General features: G+C 65.1%; 2 protein-coding genes across 2 annotated transcripts in view; one reads left to right on the plus strand and one right to left on the minus strand.

Annotated features, from left to right (window-relative positions):
* LOC311611816 (maestro heat-like repeat family member 5) overlaps positions 1-6,363 on the minus strand; it is a gene marked incomplete at its 5' end in the record, with an annotated part of 32,320 nt that extends 25,957 nt beyond the window's left edge. The window contains 5 exons of the mRNA XM_084864294.1: positions 316-475; positions 679-807; positions 2,057-2,202; positions 3,591-3,772; positions 6,269-6,363. Of these exons, the coding sequence (XP_084720420.1) occupies positions 316-475; positions 679-807; positions 2,057-2,202; positions 3,591-3,772; positions 6,269-6,363 (712 nt within the window). The remainder of the gene's footprint in view (positions 1-315; positions 476-678; positions 808-2,056; positions 2,203-3,590; positions 3,773-6,268) is intronic.
* Positions 6,364-9,352: 2,989 nt separating this feature from the next.
* Positions 9,353-17,153, plus strand: LOC311611830 (uncharacterized protein C8orf90; the record flags this gene model as incomplete). The annotated part of the gene is given in 3 exon segments (XM_084864315.1): positions 9,353-9,419; positions 16,685-17,083; positions 17,086-17,153. Coding segments are annotated over 3 exon segments (534 nt in total).
* Between the last annotated feature and the right edge of the window lie 383 nt (positions 17,154-17,536).

Below are 17,536 nucleotides of genomic sequence, written 5' to 3' on the forward strand. Positions count from 1 at the left end.
TGAGGGGGTGAATGAATGAGTGAGTGAGTGAGTGAGTGAGTGAATGAGTGAGTGGGTGAGTGAATGAGTGAGTGGGTGAATGAATGAGTGAGTGAATGAGTGAGTGAGTGAGTGAATGAGTGAGGGGGTGAGTGAATGAGTGAGTGAATGAGTGAGTGAGTGAATGAGTGAGTGAATGAGTGAGTGGGTGAATGAATGAGTGAGTGAGTGAGTGAATGAGTGAGTGGGTGGGTGGGTGCCCGGTGAGAGTGGGCACTTGCCTCCCTGGGAGCTCCCGCTGGCAGGGAGCCGGCCTCAGGCCGCGGGCAGACGTACGTTTGGAGGTCAGGACGCCCATCACGTAGAGGAGGCTGCGGTGCGGGAAGATGCCGGTCAGGACCGCGGCCTCCAGGTGCTGGGCCACGGCCCGCCAGGAGTGCCGGCAGATGGCCACCAGCACGTTGCCGGCGGCGTCCTGGTACGCCTCCTCCAGGTCCTGCGGGCGGGGGAGGGGGCGCGGGCAGTAGGAACAGGTTTACGGAAAGGCGTGGCTCACCACGGCTCTTCCCCAGCACGTGTCCTCATGAAGCGGCTGTGGGCGCGTCTCCGTTGAGGGATAAAGGGAAGGAGGGCGTGGGGAGCGGGTGGGGTCCCTGACGGGTGGCGGGGGCGCCCTGGCCGGTGGGGCTGGAGGCCCACCGTGGACTTGGTCATGTTGTCCAGGGCCAGCTTCGTGAAGGCTCGCTCCCAGGTCTCCTCCAGGGTGTCGCTGGCCGCGATGATGGTCTCCAGAATGTGGAGCAGCCGGAACTTGTGCCGGCTGGAGATCTGTGGGGCAGAGCGGATGGGGCTCAGGGACAAGCTGGGCGTCGCCGAGAACGTGGTGCGGAGAGGGAGCGGGAGGGGCCTGAAGGGAAAGATCCCAGGTGGATGCCCTTGGCCATTTGTCCAACATCCACTTAGTGAGCACCTACTGTATGCAGGCCTTGAACTAGAGACAGGAATAAAAATGTGTCCCTATCCTCAGGAACTGCTAATGGAACTTCATCTCTAAAGCCAGTTTATTTATTTCTTAATTTATTAACCCATTTATTAAAACTCACACACATCTTCCTCAGCAATCATCCACCCAACAATCCATCCATCCATCCATCCATCCATTCATCATCCATTCATCTATCATCCATCTATTCATTTATCTACCCACCCATCATCCACCCATCATCCATCCATCATCCACCCACCCACCCACCAACCCACCCATCATCCACCCACCAAACCACCCATCATTCACCCATCATCCACCCACCAACCCACCCATCATCCACCCACCAAACCACCCATCATCCACCCACCCACCCACCAACCCACCCATCATCCACCCACCAAACCACCCATCATTCACCCATCATCCACCCACCAACCCACCCATCATCCACCCACCAAACCACCCATCATCCACCCACCCACCCACCAAACCACCCATCATCCACCCACCAACCCACCCATCATCCACCCACCAAACCACCCATCATCCACCCACCCACCCACCAAACCACCCATCATCCACCCACCCATCATCCATCCACTCATCCATCCATCCATCCACCCACCAACCCACCCATCCTCCATCCACCCACCAACCCATCCATCCATCCATCCACCCACCCACCCACCCACCATCCACCCATCATCATTCACCCACCTATCATACACCCACCCACCTACCCACCCACTTATCATCCACCCATCATCCATCCACCCATCCACCCATCCACTCACTCATCATCTACCCATCCATCTCTGCCACTTAATGGCTCTGTGACTTTAGGCAAATCAGTTCTCTTCCCTAAGCCCCAGTTTCCTCATCTGTGGGGATCATAACATTTGTATCGTGAGACTGTTCTCAGGTCAGTCAACGCAGGTTGGCCTCCCCCAGCCCATTGGACACGGGGAGACTGACTTCCCCAAACCATGTCGCTGCCGCACAGAGAAGCCAAGAGGTGAGCCGCCTTGGGCTCCAGCCCCGCCCCCCTCGCTCCCCGTGCCTTCCGGGAGAGGCCTGAGCAAGGCCCACCTCAGGGTTGTCGACAAAGTAGTCGTAGATGGTTTCCAGCACCAGGTTGGGGGCTTTGCATGCCATGCTCTTGATCTTCTTGACGATGTACTTCAGGCGGATGGGGTCGGAGCCGTTCAGGTCTCGGAGCATCTTGAAGCAGATGCCTGCGGCACAGGGCAAGCAGGGTGAGGGTGAGGGGCTGTGGGAAGCCCAGGGTGCCAGTGGGTGGGGTGGGCTGGAAATGGGGAGAAGCGATCTGAGAGTGAGGACCTAGCACTGAACACATTCCTGGGCTTCCTGACGGTCCAGCCAGTCCTGGAGTCCAGGACCAAAGGAGCAGGAATGCATGTGCACGTATATTTCCTCCTGTTCACTGACTCAACCATCCTTCTGTCTATCCATCTATGTATCCATCTGTCGTCACCTATCCACTGACCCATCTATACATTGATACCATGTTTGTTTAAGACATCCATCCATCCACTTGTCTGTCCATCCTGATACTCATCCACTAATTCAACAATTAATAAATATATCCATCTACCCAGCTGTTGACCCATCCATCCATCCTCCTTCCATCCATCCATCCATCCATCCATCCTCCATCATCCATCCATCCTCCATCTATCCATCTATCCATCCATCCATTCATCCATCCATCCATCCATCCATTCATCCATCCATCCATCTATCCATCCACCCATCCATCATCCACCCATCCATCCATCACCCATTATTTATCCATCAGCCATCCATCCATCCTCCATCATCCATCCATCATCCATCCATCCATCCATCCTCCATCCATCCATCCATCCATCCACCCATCCATCCATCATCCATCATCCACCCATCCATCATCCATCATCTATCACCCATCATCCATCATTCATCCATCATTCATCCATCCATATGTCTATCCTCCATCCACCCATTCATTCATCCACTCATCTATCCATCATCCATCCATCCATCCTCCATCCATCATCCATCCATCTCCTCATCTGTTCTTGCCTCCATCCCTTCACTCTCCATCCGGTCATATTCAACGATGTGCACTCTGGGTGGCTGTAGGGCTGTGTGTGGGGCTCACAGAGCAGACGGCCCAGCCCTGAGAGCCATGCCCAACATCAGTGGACATTGGTTCGGTGGGTGGTTGGGCACACAGAGGGCAGGGGCAGTGCACCCTGGTGAAGATGGAGGGGCACCAGACTGGCTTCAAAGGAGGTGGCAACTTCACCTTGTTTAGGAGGGTTAGGGTACGTCATCTCTTGAGCTACGGGGAGGCATTTCAGGGAGCTGGCCCGGCCTGAGCGGAGGCTCTAAGGCGGGAAAGGCGCGGGAGGGGAGGAGGCGAGGTGTGAGGGAGGGCATCGGGGGCTCAGGAGGCATGAAGAGGCCAAGGAGCGTATGCAGGGCTCTGCCGTGTGTCCACACCCCCGACATTCCCCATGTCCTGGAGGGAGGACTCCCCTGGGCTCATCCCCGGAACCCCGTGGGGGGAGGGCCATGATGGAAAGTGCCGGAGCCGAGTCCCAGGGCCGGGAACCACCTGCGTTGTAGGCTTTCTCCAAGAACACCTTGTGCGTATGGGGCCCCAGGGCCACGTGGCTGCTGTTGGGCCTGCACAGGAGGATGGTGGAGGCGTGTGCCGGCCTGTCCCCCTGGGCGAAGGTCTGAGGTGCCTTTCGGTGGGACAGGTCCTTCGTGGATTCCGAGATGCGAGAGGAGATTCTGGAAGGGAAGAGTCCTGGGTGTGTGCCCCTGGCGTCCTGTAGGTGCTCATGGGTGTGAGCGCGGGGACACGGGGTGCCTGGGCCTGGGTCAGGCTAGGTGGCATTCTTCCAGGCGTCCACCCTTCTGTTCAGTGGACTGACTGAGCCCTGGGAGGAGGGTGCAAGCCTTGCAGCCTCAGGGACACTATTTTTTTTTAAAAAATATATATTTTATTGATTTTTCACAGAGAGGAAGAGAGAGGGATAGAGAGTTAGAAACATCAATGAGAGAGAAACATCGATCAGCTCCCTCTTGCACATCCCCTACTGGGGATGTGCCCGCAACCCAGGTGCATGATATGGTGTGATGAAAGCATAACAATAGAAATAAATAGAGCAAGACACAGAGTCCACAAAAAGACCCATACATACAGGGCCTGTTGACTTACGATAAAGGTGCAAAGCCATTCAATTAAGAAAGGACCAACACATGGTGTTTCAATGATTGGATACACACATGAAAAAAACAAAACAACCCTGACACATGCCTCAAACTACCGTACGTACACAAATTAAATGAAAATAGGCTGAAGCCGGTTTGGCTCAGTGGATGGAGCATCGGCCTGCGGACTGAAAGGTCCCAGGTTCGATTCTGTCAAGGGCATGTACCTTGGTTGCGGGCACATCCCCAGCAGGGGGTGTGCAAGAGGCAGCTGATCGATGTTTCTCTCTCATTGATGTTTCTAACTCTCTGTCCCTCTCTTTCCTCTATGTGGAAAATCAATAAAATATATTAAAAAAAAAAAATAGATCACAGGTCCTGGCTGGTTTGGCTCAGCCTGTGAACTGAAGGTTCCCAGGTTCAATTCGGGTCAGAGGCACATGCCTGGGTTTCGGGCTCGATCCCCAGTGTGGGGTGTGCAGGAGGCAGCTGATCAGTGATTCTCTCTGGTCATTGATGTTTCTCTCTCCCTCTCCCTTCCTCTCTGAAATCAATAAGAATATATTTAAACAAAAATAGATCATAGCCCTACAAATCAAACCTGACATTCTAAAACGTCTAGAAGAAAATACAGAAGAAAATCTTCATGATCTTGGTTTAGAGGAAAATGTCTTACATGGACGCCGAAAGCACTCTCCATAAAAGGAGAAAAAGAAATCATAAAACCGGGTGCGCTCAGAGTGGAGACCCTCCGCTGCGGAAGGACGTCTGCTCACAAAACGAGCGGACACGCGGCCGGCTGAGAGGACCTGCTGGCCAACCGCATGGCCGACGAGGACGGACCCGACACGGACGAACGCACCACCAGCAGGCCACCAACAGCCTGGCAGCGCGGGCACCGAGGCTGCGACAGGCTCCCCGGGGAGACAGCCAGCCGGCGAACACACACACAATCGAACAATCGCGCCCGACATCTCTTCCCGAGAGAAACACGGCAAAGCCGCGGCCTCACCACCGCCACCCGGACCCCTGGAGCCAGAGGAGCGCTGGGGGGGGGGGGGGGGGTGTCGGTCACCGGCCGCCTGCCTGCTGGTGGGGCGGCAAACGGGCCAGGCAGCGTGGAAGGCGGTCAGGCAGACATCACCACCCGCTCCGCCCTTTCCACCTCGGCGCTCACCCCAAACCTGCAGCCATGCTTACAGCGGCTCTGCTCACAGCAGCCCCGTGAAACCCCGGGCCTCAGGTGGCCGGGGCCTAACTGTTCCGTCTGCAGAAACCCCGCTCAGCAGTAGCCGGAACGGCGTACGGATAATGGACAGACAGACCATGGGACCCAGGCCCAGAGCTGCAGACCGGGGGGGCCTCGCCTGGGAAGCGCCCGGACACAGGGGCGATGGGCCAGGGCGGCGGGTCAGGACCACGGGAGTCCCAGGCACAGGGAGGGCCCACAGGCCAACCGGCTCCGACCGGAGCCGCCCAGGTGGGCCGGGCAGCGGGGCCGCCCTGCGTCCCAGGGAGGGCACCCTCCATCCCGGGGCCCGGAGGCAGGGGAGGAACGTGGGGCTCCAAGGCCACAAAGGAACGTTCCCTGGAGAGGCCGAAGCTTGTCCGGCCGGCGGGCTCCGGGCTCCGGGCTCCGGGGCTGAGCATGACCTCTGACCCAGGAGCTCACGGTTCAGCCCGGGTGTCAGGCTCCACCCCCCGGGGGGGCGTGCAGGAGGCGGCCTGTCCGTGACTCTCTCTCATCATGGATGTTTCTCTCTCCCCCCTTCCCCTTCCTCTCTGAAACCAACAAGTGACCCTGTGTCTGTGCAGAAAGAAGCTGGGGCTGGGGCACAGGGAGCCCGCCCGTCCGTCCCAGGAGGCGGCGTGGGGGCCGGGCCGCCCGGCTGCCGCCCTTCGGGCCTCACAGCGGCCAGCGGCTGCGGGGGAACTCAGGCCTCCTCCCTCCCGCCCGCCGCCCGCCGGGCTGCACCCCCCGCTCCCTCCCAGCCCAGGCCGAAGAGGCTGAGGCCGGCACCTGGGCCAGGGGCCCTGTGCCCCCGGGACCCCGGCTGGCCGGGCGGGGCTGACCTAGGGCTGGAGGACAGGGCTGAGGGCGCCCTGTGAGCCGGGGGGTGGCTGCGCCGCTTTTCCGAAAGCTGCCCGTCCATCTTGGGGTGCGGCATGGAGGACCCACTGGCCTGTCCTCACGCCAGCGGGGCAGCCCTATCTCTGGCACCCCTCCCCGGTTCTGCCAGCTCTGACCTCAGCCCTGAGGTCACAATGGTCCCAGCGCGCAGGCACTTTGCAGGGGCAGAGCTGGGACCCCGGGCCTGGTGCTGCGCCCGCGGCAGCATGTGGGGGCCTGGCCCTGTGCCCCCGCGTGGCCTGGGACCCGGCCCTCGTGTCTCCCCCCCAACCCCGCTCTCGGCCGCCCCTGTGAGGCCCACGGAGCAGCCCCGTGCCTGCGGCCTCAGAGAGCCCCTGAGAGGAGGCCAGGGAGGCCCTGCTGGACCCTGACCCCAGGCCTGTGGGAGCGGGGGCTGTGGGAGCATCGAGGCGGGGCCACTGGTGACACGGCAGCCAGAGCGACGGCGTGTCCGCGCAGTGGGGTTCTGGGCGGCTCCATCACACTGGCCGCGGTCGCTGCAGACGCAGCCCCTGAGGAGGGGCCGGGAGGGACACCCCATGGGCTCTGACCTTGTGCTCTTTGCCCTGCCCCCGCCATGTCTGAGAATGGGGACACGTTGGGGTCGGAGTGTCTCCCATGGGCCTCTGGGGAGTGAGGGGCACCGACAGTCCCTGCTGGGTGTGGGGTCCGCCCGGGCACCTCACAGCAGCTGGGAGCGGGGCGCACCCACCCCTGTGCCTGGCGTTGGGGTGACGCTGAGAGCAGGGCAGGAACCGGCTGGAGGTCACACGGCAGTCAGTGGTGGAGCCAGGTTCAGACTGAGGCCCCCAACTCCAGGCCAGGGTGAGGGTGAGGCCCGAGGAGCACCTCACACCTGCTCCGCCGCCCCCCCCCCCCCCCCCCCCCCCCCCCCGCCAACCTCCCCGCCCTCGTGGTGCCAACCCCTCCCCAGGTACAAGCCCAGCTGGGGACTCCAGGCCCACTTGCCCGCGTCTCCCTGTGCCGCCAGCAGATGGCACTGTGGGCCCAGGCAGGGGTGGTGAGGGAGGATGGGTGTGTGTGTGTGTGTGTGTGTGTGTGTGTGCGCGCGCGCGCACTGAGGAGGACAGAGGCTGAGGAGGAGAGACCTGTGCTCTTTCAGGGGCCGCTCTCCCCGCCCCGCAGCCCCCTGGACCTGGAAGGGCAGGTCGGAGTGTGTGGAGGGACCCTGACAGCCCACCGCCCAGGGGTGGACCGGGCTGTGGGCACCGCTGCCCCGGGGAGTCTGGGGCCTGGGGGAGCTCCAGGGCCCCCACCTCGCACCCTTGCCCAGGCCGTCCCTCCGCACCCCCACTTCCCACCCCTCAGCCGCAGCCGGGCCACAGCACAGGCTGCTGGCACTGCCCTGAAGAGGCCTGCCCAGCCCGCACCCGAGCCCCCGTCTCTCCGCCCCTCACTCCGCCCACTGGGCCATGGCACTCCTCTCCCTGGGCCTCCCGTGGGTGGCAGCGAGCACCCGCCTGCGGGGCCTGCTCCGTTCCGGCCCAGCTGGGCTCCCCCACTCTGCCCGCCTGCGCCGCCTGCTGGGCTCCCCAGCCCTGTCTTCTCCACGGCCTTTGCTCATGGCCCTGGCCAGGCCCGTCCCCTCCCCCGCAGCCCTGGGCTCCCCCAGCCCTTGGCTGAGAGCCAGGGTCTCCCCGCCGGACACTGCATCCCGGAGGGGGGTCGGAGTTCCCTCCCCGCTGGTGCCCACAGAAGGCCTGCTGGGTGAGGGGCTGCGGGGAGGGGGCCCCGGCTGGGTGGGTCTGCTGCCTGGGAGCGGGCAGTGCCAGCCCGGGTGCCTCATCGTCCAGGGCTGCTCCTCCTGTCGCCCTCCCAGCACTCACAGCGGAGGGGGAGGCAAGGAGAGAGGCTTCTCTCCCACTTTCTGGAAATGCGATTTTAAAATAACCGCAAGAAAAATAAATAAATTAATTAAATAAAAATAACTGCAAGGAGGCACCAGGAGGGGTTATCCTGCAGCGTGGGCAGCCTGGGCCCTCCTTGCTCACACTCCTCGCTGCCACCCTCCTCTCCCGCCCACGGCCTTGTCCGCCTTGCGCTCTGCCTGGACCCCGCTCCGCCCCGCAGGGAGGCAGGGAGGCGGGGAAGGCAGGAGGGGAACCGTGCGGTGGGGCTGCTGAGACCGGAGGGGACGGGGCCGTGGTGGGGGCCTGGGGGGAAGGGGAGGCATGTGGGCTGTGGCCAGGCTGGGAGGCCCGCCAGCACTCTGGCTCCTCCTCCACTCACCGCTCCCAGTGAGCCCGCAGCTCCTGGGCTGCCTCCTGGCCCCCTGATGCCGGCACCTGCTGCCCAGGGCGGGCCACACTTCCCAGCATCCCTTGCAGCTAAGAGGGCTGCCTGACTCCGTTCTCACGGCTGGCCCATCGGACACCTGAAGAGTACCGTTTTCCTTGGTGGTTTTTAATTTTTTAAAATATATTTTTATTGGTTTCAGAGAGGAAGGGAGCGGGAGAGAGAGAGAGAGAAACATCAGTGATGAGAGAGAATCATGGATCGGCTGCCTCCTGCTCGCCCACAACCATGACCGGGAATCGAACTGTGACCTCCTGGGTCACAGGTCCACAGGCCACCACTGAGCCACCCGGCCGGGCTCCCTGTCGCTGTAACCCTCTTCCTGGGGTTGGTGTGCAAAGTGGTGCGACTCCATCCAACCAGCAAACAAGCAATGACCTCCTGAGCCTCATTTTCCCCATCTGTGAAATGGCTGAACCCACTTTACCGGATATTCAACGAGGAAAGTAATTACCTTAGAGAAGCGGGACATGGTGATACATTGTAAGGATCTTCCCCCCTTTCCCCCGCCCCCCCTCCCCCAAGCTGGCTTCCTAGCCAGGCCCAGAGCTGGCTGGCTGCAGGGTGCGGGGGCCGGTGCCAGCTGACCCCCCTTCCCCTTTCCACCCAGCCCACCGCCAGGTGGGGCCCCTTTAAATGCAACGTTCTTTCCCCCCAGGCCCCGCCCCGTCTCCTGGGCAGCAGGTAAACAATCTGCCCGGGCTGCTGACATGGCCTCCCCCTACCCCGGGGACCCCAGCAAAGCCAGTCTGCCGCCGCCTCCGGTGCCTACTCCAGGTGAGGCACAGGCAGGGAGGGCTGGAGGGGACAGGGTGCCGGTGGCATATGGGGTGGGGGCTCTGCCAAGGCAGACAGGGCTGCGGGCTTGGACACCACCCCATAGCCAGCAGTCCCTCCTCCCGTGTCCCCTGTGGGCGGGGCCTCTGCACTCCTCAGGGCTCCTCAGGTCACCCCCTGTACCCCCCATCCCTAATCACCCCCCTCTGCACTGTGAGCTGGTCCTCAGAAGCCCCCTCCCACTGTCCCTACTGGGGCAGCCCCCCCACCCAGTCTACCTCCCTCCCGCCTCCTCCTTGGACTGGGATCCTGGTCTCTGCTGTCACCACATTGGTGGTTCCCCCCACACTGGCTCTTAAAGGCCCTCATCCTCCCCAGCCCCCGCGTCCTGGCCCCCCTCCAACTCCCAGGAGTTCCCAGCAGTTCCTCTGAGTGGGGCTCCGGCACTCCCGGGAGCCAGGGCTTCTAGCAAGTTCCCACCCCTTCCCCGTCCTGCCTGCCCCCCCCCCCCGTGTGATCATCACACCCGCACACCCTCCCCCGCCCTGGTCCTCGCTTTTTCTGTTGTGTCAGCCTGGCAACCCCCCAACTTCCCGCCTCCTCCTTTCCTGGTTCACACAGCTGAGCAGATGGGGAGAGCCTCCCCGCTAAAGCCTGTGGGGCCGGGGCGTCCCTGAGCCTGGATCCCTGAGCCTGAGCCTGGCCCTGAGCCTGGATCCCTGAGCCCCTGAGCCTGGATCCCTGAGCCTGGATCCCTGAGCCTGGATCCCTGAGCCTGGCCCTGAGCCTGGATCCCTGAGCCTGAGCCTGGATCCCTGAGCCTGGGCCCTGAGCCTGGATCCCTGACCCTGAGCCTGGATCCCTGAGCCTGAGCCTGGATCCCTGAGCCTGGGCCCTGAGCCTGGATCCCTGAGCCTGAGCCTGGATCCCTGAGCCTGAGCCTGGATCCCTGAGCCTGAGCCTGGATCCCTGACCCTGAGCCTGGATCCCTGACCCTGAGCCTGGGCCCTGAGCCTGGATCCCTGAGCCTGAGCCTGGATCCCTGAGCCTGGGCCCTGAGCCTGGATCCCTGACCCTGAGCCTGGATCCCTGAGCCTGAGCCTGGCCCTGAGCCTGGATCCCTGACCCTGAGCCTGGCCCTGAGCCTGGATCCCTGAGCCTGAGCCTGGATCCCTGAGCCTGAGCCTGGATCCCTGACCCTGAGCCTGGATCCCTGACCCTGAGCCTGGGCCCTGAGCCTGGATCCCTGACCCTGAGCCTGGATCCCTGAGCCTGGGCCCTGAGCCTGGATCCCTGACCCTGAGCCTGGGCCCTGACCCTGAGCCTGGGCCCTGAGCCTGGATCCCTGACCCTGAGCCTGGATCCCTGACCCTGAGCCTGGATCCCTGAGCCTGAGCCTGGATCCCTGACCCTGAGCCTGGGCCCTGAGCCTGGATCCCTGAGCCTGGCCCTGAGCCTGGATCCCTGAGCCTGAGCCTGGGCCCTGAGCCTGGCCCTGAGCCTGGATCCCTGAGCCTGAGCCTGGATCCCTGAGCCTGGGCCCTGAGCCTGAGCCTGGGCCCTGAGCCTGAGCCTGGATCCCTAACCCTGAGCCTGGGCCCTGACCCTGAGCCTGGGCCCTGAGCCTGGATCCCTGACCCTGAGCCTGGATCCCTGAGCCTGGGCCTGGCCCTGAGCCTGGATCCCTGACCCTGAGCCTGGGCCCTGAGCCTGGATCCCTGAGCCTGAGCCTGGATCCCTGGCCCTGAGCCTGGATCCCTGAGCCTGAGCCTGGATCCCTGGCCCTGAGCCTGGATCCCTGAGCCTGGGCCCTGAGCCTGGATCCCTGAGCCTGAGCCTGGATCCCTGGCCCTGAGCCTGGATCCCTGAGCCTGGGCCCTGAGCCTGGATCCCTGAGCCTGAGCCTGGATCCCTGGCCCTGAGCCTGGATCCCTGAGCCTGAGCCTGGCCCTGAGCCTGGATCCCTGAGCCTGGGCCCTGAGCCTGGATCCCTGACCCTGAGCCTGGATCCCTGACCCTGAGCCTGGCCCTGAGCCTGGATCCCTGAGCCTGAGCCTGGCCCTGAGCCTGGATCCCTGACCCTGAGCCTGGGCCCTGAGCCTGGATCCCTGACCCTGAGCCTGGGCCCTGAGCCTGGATCCCTGACCCTGAGCCTGGATCCCTGACCCTGAGCCTGGATCCCTGACCCTGAGCCTGGCCCTGAGCCTGAGCCTGGCCCTGAGCCTGACCCTGAGCCTGGGCCCTGACCCTGAGCCTGGATCCCTGACCCTGAGCCTGGCCCTGAGCCTGGATCCCTGAGCCTGAGCCTGGATCCCTGAGCCTGGATCCCTGAGCCTGGGCCCTGACCCTGAGCCTGGATCCCTGAGCCTGGGCCTGACCCTGAGCCTGGATCCCTGAGCCTGAGCCCTGAGCCTGGATCCCTGAGCCTGGGCCCTGAGCCTGGATCCCTGAGCCTGGGCCCTGAGCCTGGATCCCTGACCCTGAGCCTGGATCCCTGACCCTGAGCCTGGGCCCTGAGCCTGACCCTGAGCCTGGGCCCTGACCCTGAGCCTGGCCCTGAGCCTGGATCCCTGAGCCTGAGCCTGGATCCCTGAGCCTGGCCCTGAGCCTGGATCCCTGACCCTGAGCCTGGCCCTGAGCCTGGATCCCTGACCCTGAGCCTGGATCCCTGACCCTGAGCCTGGGCCCTGAGCCTGGATCCCTGACCCTGAGCCTGGCCCTGAGCCTGGATCCCTGACCCTGAGCCTGGCCCTGAGTCTGGATCCCTGACCCTGAGCCTGGATCCCTGACCCTGAGCCTGGCCCTGAGTCTGGATCCCTGAGCCTGAGCCTGGCCCTGAGCCTGGATCCCTGACCCTGAGCCTGGGCCCTGAGCCTGGATCCCTGACCCTGAGCCTGGATCCCTGAACCTGAGCCTGGCCCTGAGTCTGGATCCCTGACCCTGAGCCTGGGCCCTGAGCCTGGATCCCTGACCCTGAGCCTGGCCCTGAGCCTGGATCCCTGACCCTGAGCCTGGGCCCTGAGCCTGACCCTGAGCCTGGGCCCTGACCCTGAGCCTGGCCCTGAGCCTGGATCCCTGACCCTGAGCCTGGCCCTGAGTCTGGATCCCTGACCCTGAGCCTGGGCCCTGAGCCTGACCCTGAGCCTGGGCCCTGACCCTGAGCCTGGCCCTGAGCCTGGATCCCTGACCCTGAGCCTGGGCCCTGAGCCTGAGCCTGGCCCTGAGCCTGGATCCCTGACCCTGAGCCTGGCCCTGAGTCTGGATCCCTGAGCCTGAGCCTGGGCCCTGAGCCTGAGCCTGGCCCTGAGCCTGGATCCCTGACCCTGAGCCTGGCCCTGAGTCTGGATCCCTGAGCCTGACCCTGAGCCTGGGCCCTGACCCTGAGCCTGGCCCTGAGCCTGGATCCCTGACCCTGAGCCTGGATCCCTGACCCTGAGCCTGGGCCCTGAGCCTGAGCCTGGCCCTGAGCCTGGATCCCTGACCCTGAGCCTGGCCCTGAGTCTGGATCCCTGAGCCTGAGCCTGGGCCCTGAGCCTGGATCCCTGACCCTGAGCCTGGGCCCTGAGCCTGGATCCCTGACCCTGAGCCTGGCCCTGAGTCTGGATCCCTGACCCTGAGCCTGGGCCCTGAGCCTGACCCTGAGCCTGGGCCCTGACCCTGAGCCTGGCCCTGAGCCTGGATCCCTGACCCTGAGCCTGGGCCCTGAGCCTGGATCCCTGAACCTGAGCCTGGGCCCTGAGTCTGGATCCCTGACCCTGAGCCTGGGCCCTGAGCCTGACCCTGAGCCTGGGCCCTGACCCTGAGCCTGGGCCCTGAGCCTGGATCCCTGACCCTGAGCCTGGGCCCTGAGTCTGGATCCCTGACCCTGAGCCTGGGCCCTGAGCCTGACCCTGAGCCTGGGCCCTGACCCTGAGCCTGGCCCTGAGCCTGGATCCCTGACCCTGAGCCTGGCCCTGAGCCTGGATCCCTGACCCTGAGCCTGGCCCTGAGTCTGGGTCCCTGACCCTGAGCCTGGGCCCTGACCCTGAGCCTGGATCCCTAACCCTGAGCCTGGGCCCTGATCCTGAGCCTGGGCCCTGAGCCTGGATCCCTGAGCCCCTGAGCCTGGATCCCTGAGCCTGGATCCCTGAGCCTGGGCCCTGAGCCTGGCCCTGAGCCTGGGCCCTGAGCCTGGCCCTGAGCCTGGATCCCTGACCCTGAGCCTGGCCCTGAGCCTGGCCCGTGCGTTCCTCCTCTGTCCAGTCTCTCCCTCCTCACCCCCCATGGGTGGCTGGCTGCCTCTTTCATTGAGGAACTAAAGCCACGGGAAGAGGACTCCTGTGGGTGCTTGGTACCGTGGGCACCGCCCCTGCCCCTGTGCCCGCCCCCCGGCTCTGTCCTCATGACCCTCCCCTGCTCCCGCCAACGCCAACATCCCGCCGGCCACGCCTCCCTCCTGGCCACGCCTCCCTCAGGCCCTGCGTGACCTTGACCTCACGGTGCTGAGACATCTATTCCTCCCGGCACCAAGAGCAGCAGCTCTGCACCCCCTTCACCCCCTTCCCGTCAGCTTCCCGATCTCTCTCCCTGCTGGTCACCACGCTCTCCGGAAAGGTTGTGACCCCCTGCCTCCCACCCACGTGGTCCCTCTCGGACCAGCCCTGCCTTCCTGGCACTTCGCCAAAGCAGCTAAACCTGAGCCGGTCCGGCCTCAGCCTCCTCCGCAGGGACCCTCGGGGCTCCTGGCCCAGGCCCCTCCTCCTCGCGGCTCCTGGCTCTTCCCCTGCAGCCCCTCCCCCCTGGGACCCGCTTCAGGGACCGGTCTTTCCTTCTTCCTCGGGCTCTTGGTGATTTCACCTGCCCCGTGGCTTCAAATGGCACCTTTCGCCAGCTGGCCTGGCTCAGTGGCTGGTGTCGACCTAGGAACCAGGAGGTCATGGTTTGACTCCGAAGCAGGGCACACCCCTGGGTTGCAGGCTTGATCCCCAGTGTGGGGGCGAGCAGGAGGCAGCTGATCCATGATTCTCTCTCATCATGGATGTCTCTCTCTCCCTCTCTCCCTCTTCCTTCCTCTCTGAAATCAATACAAATATATTTTTTAAAAATAGCACCTTCTGGGTCCTTCCCAGCCGGAGCCCACCCCAGCTGCCGGCTCACAGCCAGCTGGCCGCTGCGCCCCCTCCCCCAGCCTGTCAGAAGGACCCGTCTTCCCGAGTTAGAGCCCTGGCCCCCCTGCCCCCCCCCAGCCTGCAGCGGGTGGGCAGGAGGAGGGGCTGCAGGGGAAGAACCAGGAGCTGCGAAGAGGAGGGGCCTGGGCCCGGAGCCTGCAAGTCGCTGCACAGAGGCCGAGACCCAGCCCCCACCTCCGTAAGCGGGCCTGGGTTCTGCCAGGCGCTCAGGCCCCAAACCACAGTGTCTTCCCTCTCCCCTCCCACCCACCCTGACCAGGACAGCCTGCCACTTCCATCTTTCAGACACAGTCAGCATCCGAGTGTCTCTCACCTCACCCCTGCGTGCCAGTACGCCTCGGCCCTGGATCCCTGCCCTGGCTGCCTCAGGGTGTCCCTCTTCCCATGCACCGGGGGTCTCTCCTCTCCTCTCCTCTCCACTCAGGGGGACCCCGTCCACTAGCTCCCCTCCTCCCCACAGCTGTCTCCCACCCCCACCCACAGCAACACTCACAGCCCCTCCCCTGCCTGCCTCCCCACCTGCTGGCGCTGAGGGTGAAGCCAGGCCAGGGGCGGGAACAGAGGGCAGCCCTGCACCTCCCGCTGCTCACCTGGAGGCCCAGTGGGCAGGTCCCAGGCTCCTCGGGGCCGCGGAGCTGTCCGCGGTGCTGAACACACCCGCCCTGGCCCTCCCGGTCTGGGGCTGAGCTAGGAAGGTACCCTGGGCAGGCGCTCGGGCAGGCGGCCCTGCCTTCCCTCTGGCAGGGGGCAGAGCACCGCCGATGGCTCCCGTTTCCCGCAGGAGGGACTGAGCTGCAGGCGGTTAAACCAGCCCTGGCTTACACAGGCGGAGGCGGACTCCTGTGTAAGCCTCCTTGTCCGAGTGCCGAGGACCTGCCCAGGGCCTGCCTGGCACACACAGGCGCCCAGCACGCTGTGCAGGGGGTGAGGGTGATCGCCCAGAGGCGCTTGGCCACGTGGGAGGGGATCGCCCATCCAGAGTCGGGGTCAGAGCTGCCACCTGGGGCCGCAGAAGGGCTGTGAGAGCGCAGGGACCCAGACCAGGGGGGAAGTGCTGTGCTCGTACCCAGGCGATTTTCGGAGGGGGGGTCCCTGGATTTGCCGGGCCCCCAAGGACCCTCATAGCTCACTCACTGACGTCAGACCAGGAGACTCACATGCCTCCTTCAGCCTGCCCCAGGGGGCGTCCAATGGGGAGCCACTCCCCTGGCACCGGGCCCGCACCCTGCACCCCAGGCCGGGAGCCCCTCTCCCCGGGCTCCTCCCCACTTCCAGCTGCCAGGCCTGGCCTGGGCCCTCAGCCTCCCTCCTCCAGCAAGTGCTTCCCTGTCCTCATCCAGGCTCCCTCCTTCCCCGATCGCGCCTGACCCGGGCGGTCCCACAGCCGTTCTCTGCACTGCCCAGGACCCACTCCCCCTTCTCCCCCCTCCCACCCCCCGGGGGCGGCTGGTCCCCCTTCCGGTTCCTTCCGCGGTCTGCGGCTGAGCCGGCATCCTGAGCTGGCTGGGAGGCAGCCACCCACACTTCTCCCCCGAACAACATACACATCTCACACATCTTTATCGACTTCAGGGAGGAAGGGGGCGAAGGAGATGGAGACATCAGTGATGAGAGAGCATCACGGATGGGCTGTCTCCTGCACGCCCCACACCGGGGTGGAGCCTGCCCCTCCGGCCTGGCCCTGCCCGGAAACGAACCCTGACCTCCTGGTTCCTAGGATAATGCTCCACCACTGGGCCTGCCGACACCCGCCTGGGGCTGCCTGCCTCCACGGGGTGGGGGTGGGTGCTGTCTGCCCTCCACAGGGTGGGGGTGGGTGCTGTCTGCCCTCCGCGGGGTGGGGGTGGGTGCTGTCTGCCCTCCGCGGGGTGGGGGTGGGTGCTGCCTGCCTCCACGGGGTGGGGGTGGGTGCTGCCTGCCCTCCGCGGGGTGGGGGTGGGTGCTGTCTGCCCTCCGCGGTGTGGGGTGCTGTCCCATCAGGGGCACCCCCTCCCCGGGCCAGGCTCAGCCAGGGGCCCGCCCCCTCCGCCCTCCCTGCCCCCTGTGCTGGCGGCCCCGCCGCTGCAGGCGCCCCGTGCCCATGCCCGTGCCCCGCAGGTGCCGTGCTGCCCCCGGAGTGCCCGTTCCCGGACATCTACGGCGGCGACGCGCAGCTGTGGGAGGCGCACTTCCGCGGCATCGGGCGCGCCTACCGCGCGCTGGGCAAGGAGGACGACTTCGCCATCCGCGTGCTCACCGAGGACTTCACGCTGCCCTTCCCGTTCGCCTGGCCGCCCGGCCCTGACCCCGCGCGCGGGCCGCTCTTCTACGACCCGCGGGACCGCGCGGGCTTCGACTTCCTGCTGCGCGGCCCGGGCGCCGCGCCGCCCGCGCTGCTGCGGCCCCTGCACCACGCGGCGCAGGCCGCCCTGCGCAAGCAGCGCCTGGAGCGCCTGGCCTTCCGCTACGCGCAGGGCCCGCGGCCGGGCCTGCTGCTCCTGGCGCCCCCGCCGCCCGCCCCGCCCTCCCGGGGCCCCCGGGGCCCGAGCCCGCCGCCCCTGGCGGGGGGCCCCCCAGGCTGGGCTAGCCCTGGGGCCCCAGAAAGGGAATAAAGGATGCTTCTGCTTCTCCTGCCCCTGAGCCCTTTGCTGGACACCCCTCCCTGCAGACAGGCGTCCGGCCGCTCCGGGCCCTGCCCCTGGGCCCCGGCCAGGCTGCTCCGCGGCGGGCGGGGGGCCGCCGGCCTCTCAGGGACGGGAGCGCGGGGGCGGCGTGAACAGGCGGCCAGGCAGCCAGGCCCAGAGGCTGCGGAGGCCGAGGGCCTGGGACAGGGAGGGTGTGGCCCGCTCCCCAGTGCCTTCCCTCTGGGCCCTCGCCACCGCCCTGGGGTGGGGTGGGTGGCCCCGTCCGGCGGGCCGGGTCACCGAAGCCCTGGGTCCTCCGTGGGCAGCTGGGAGCCGGTTCCTGTGT

Source organism: Pipistrellus hanaki, assembly GCF_964339955.1.
Source record: "Pipistrellus hanaki genome assembly, chromosome: 17".
NCBI classification, from domain to species: domain Eukaryota; kingdom Metazoa; phylum Chordata; class Mammalia; order Chiroptera; family Vespertilionidae; genus Pipistrellus; species Pipistrellus hanaki.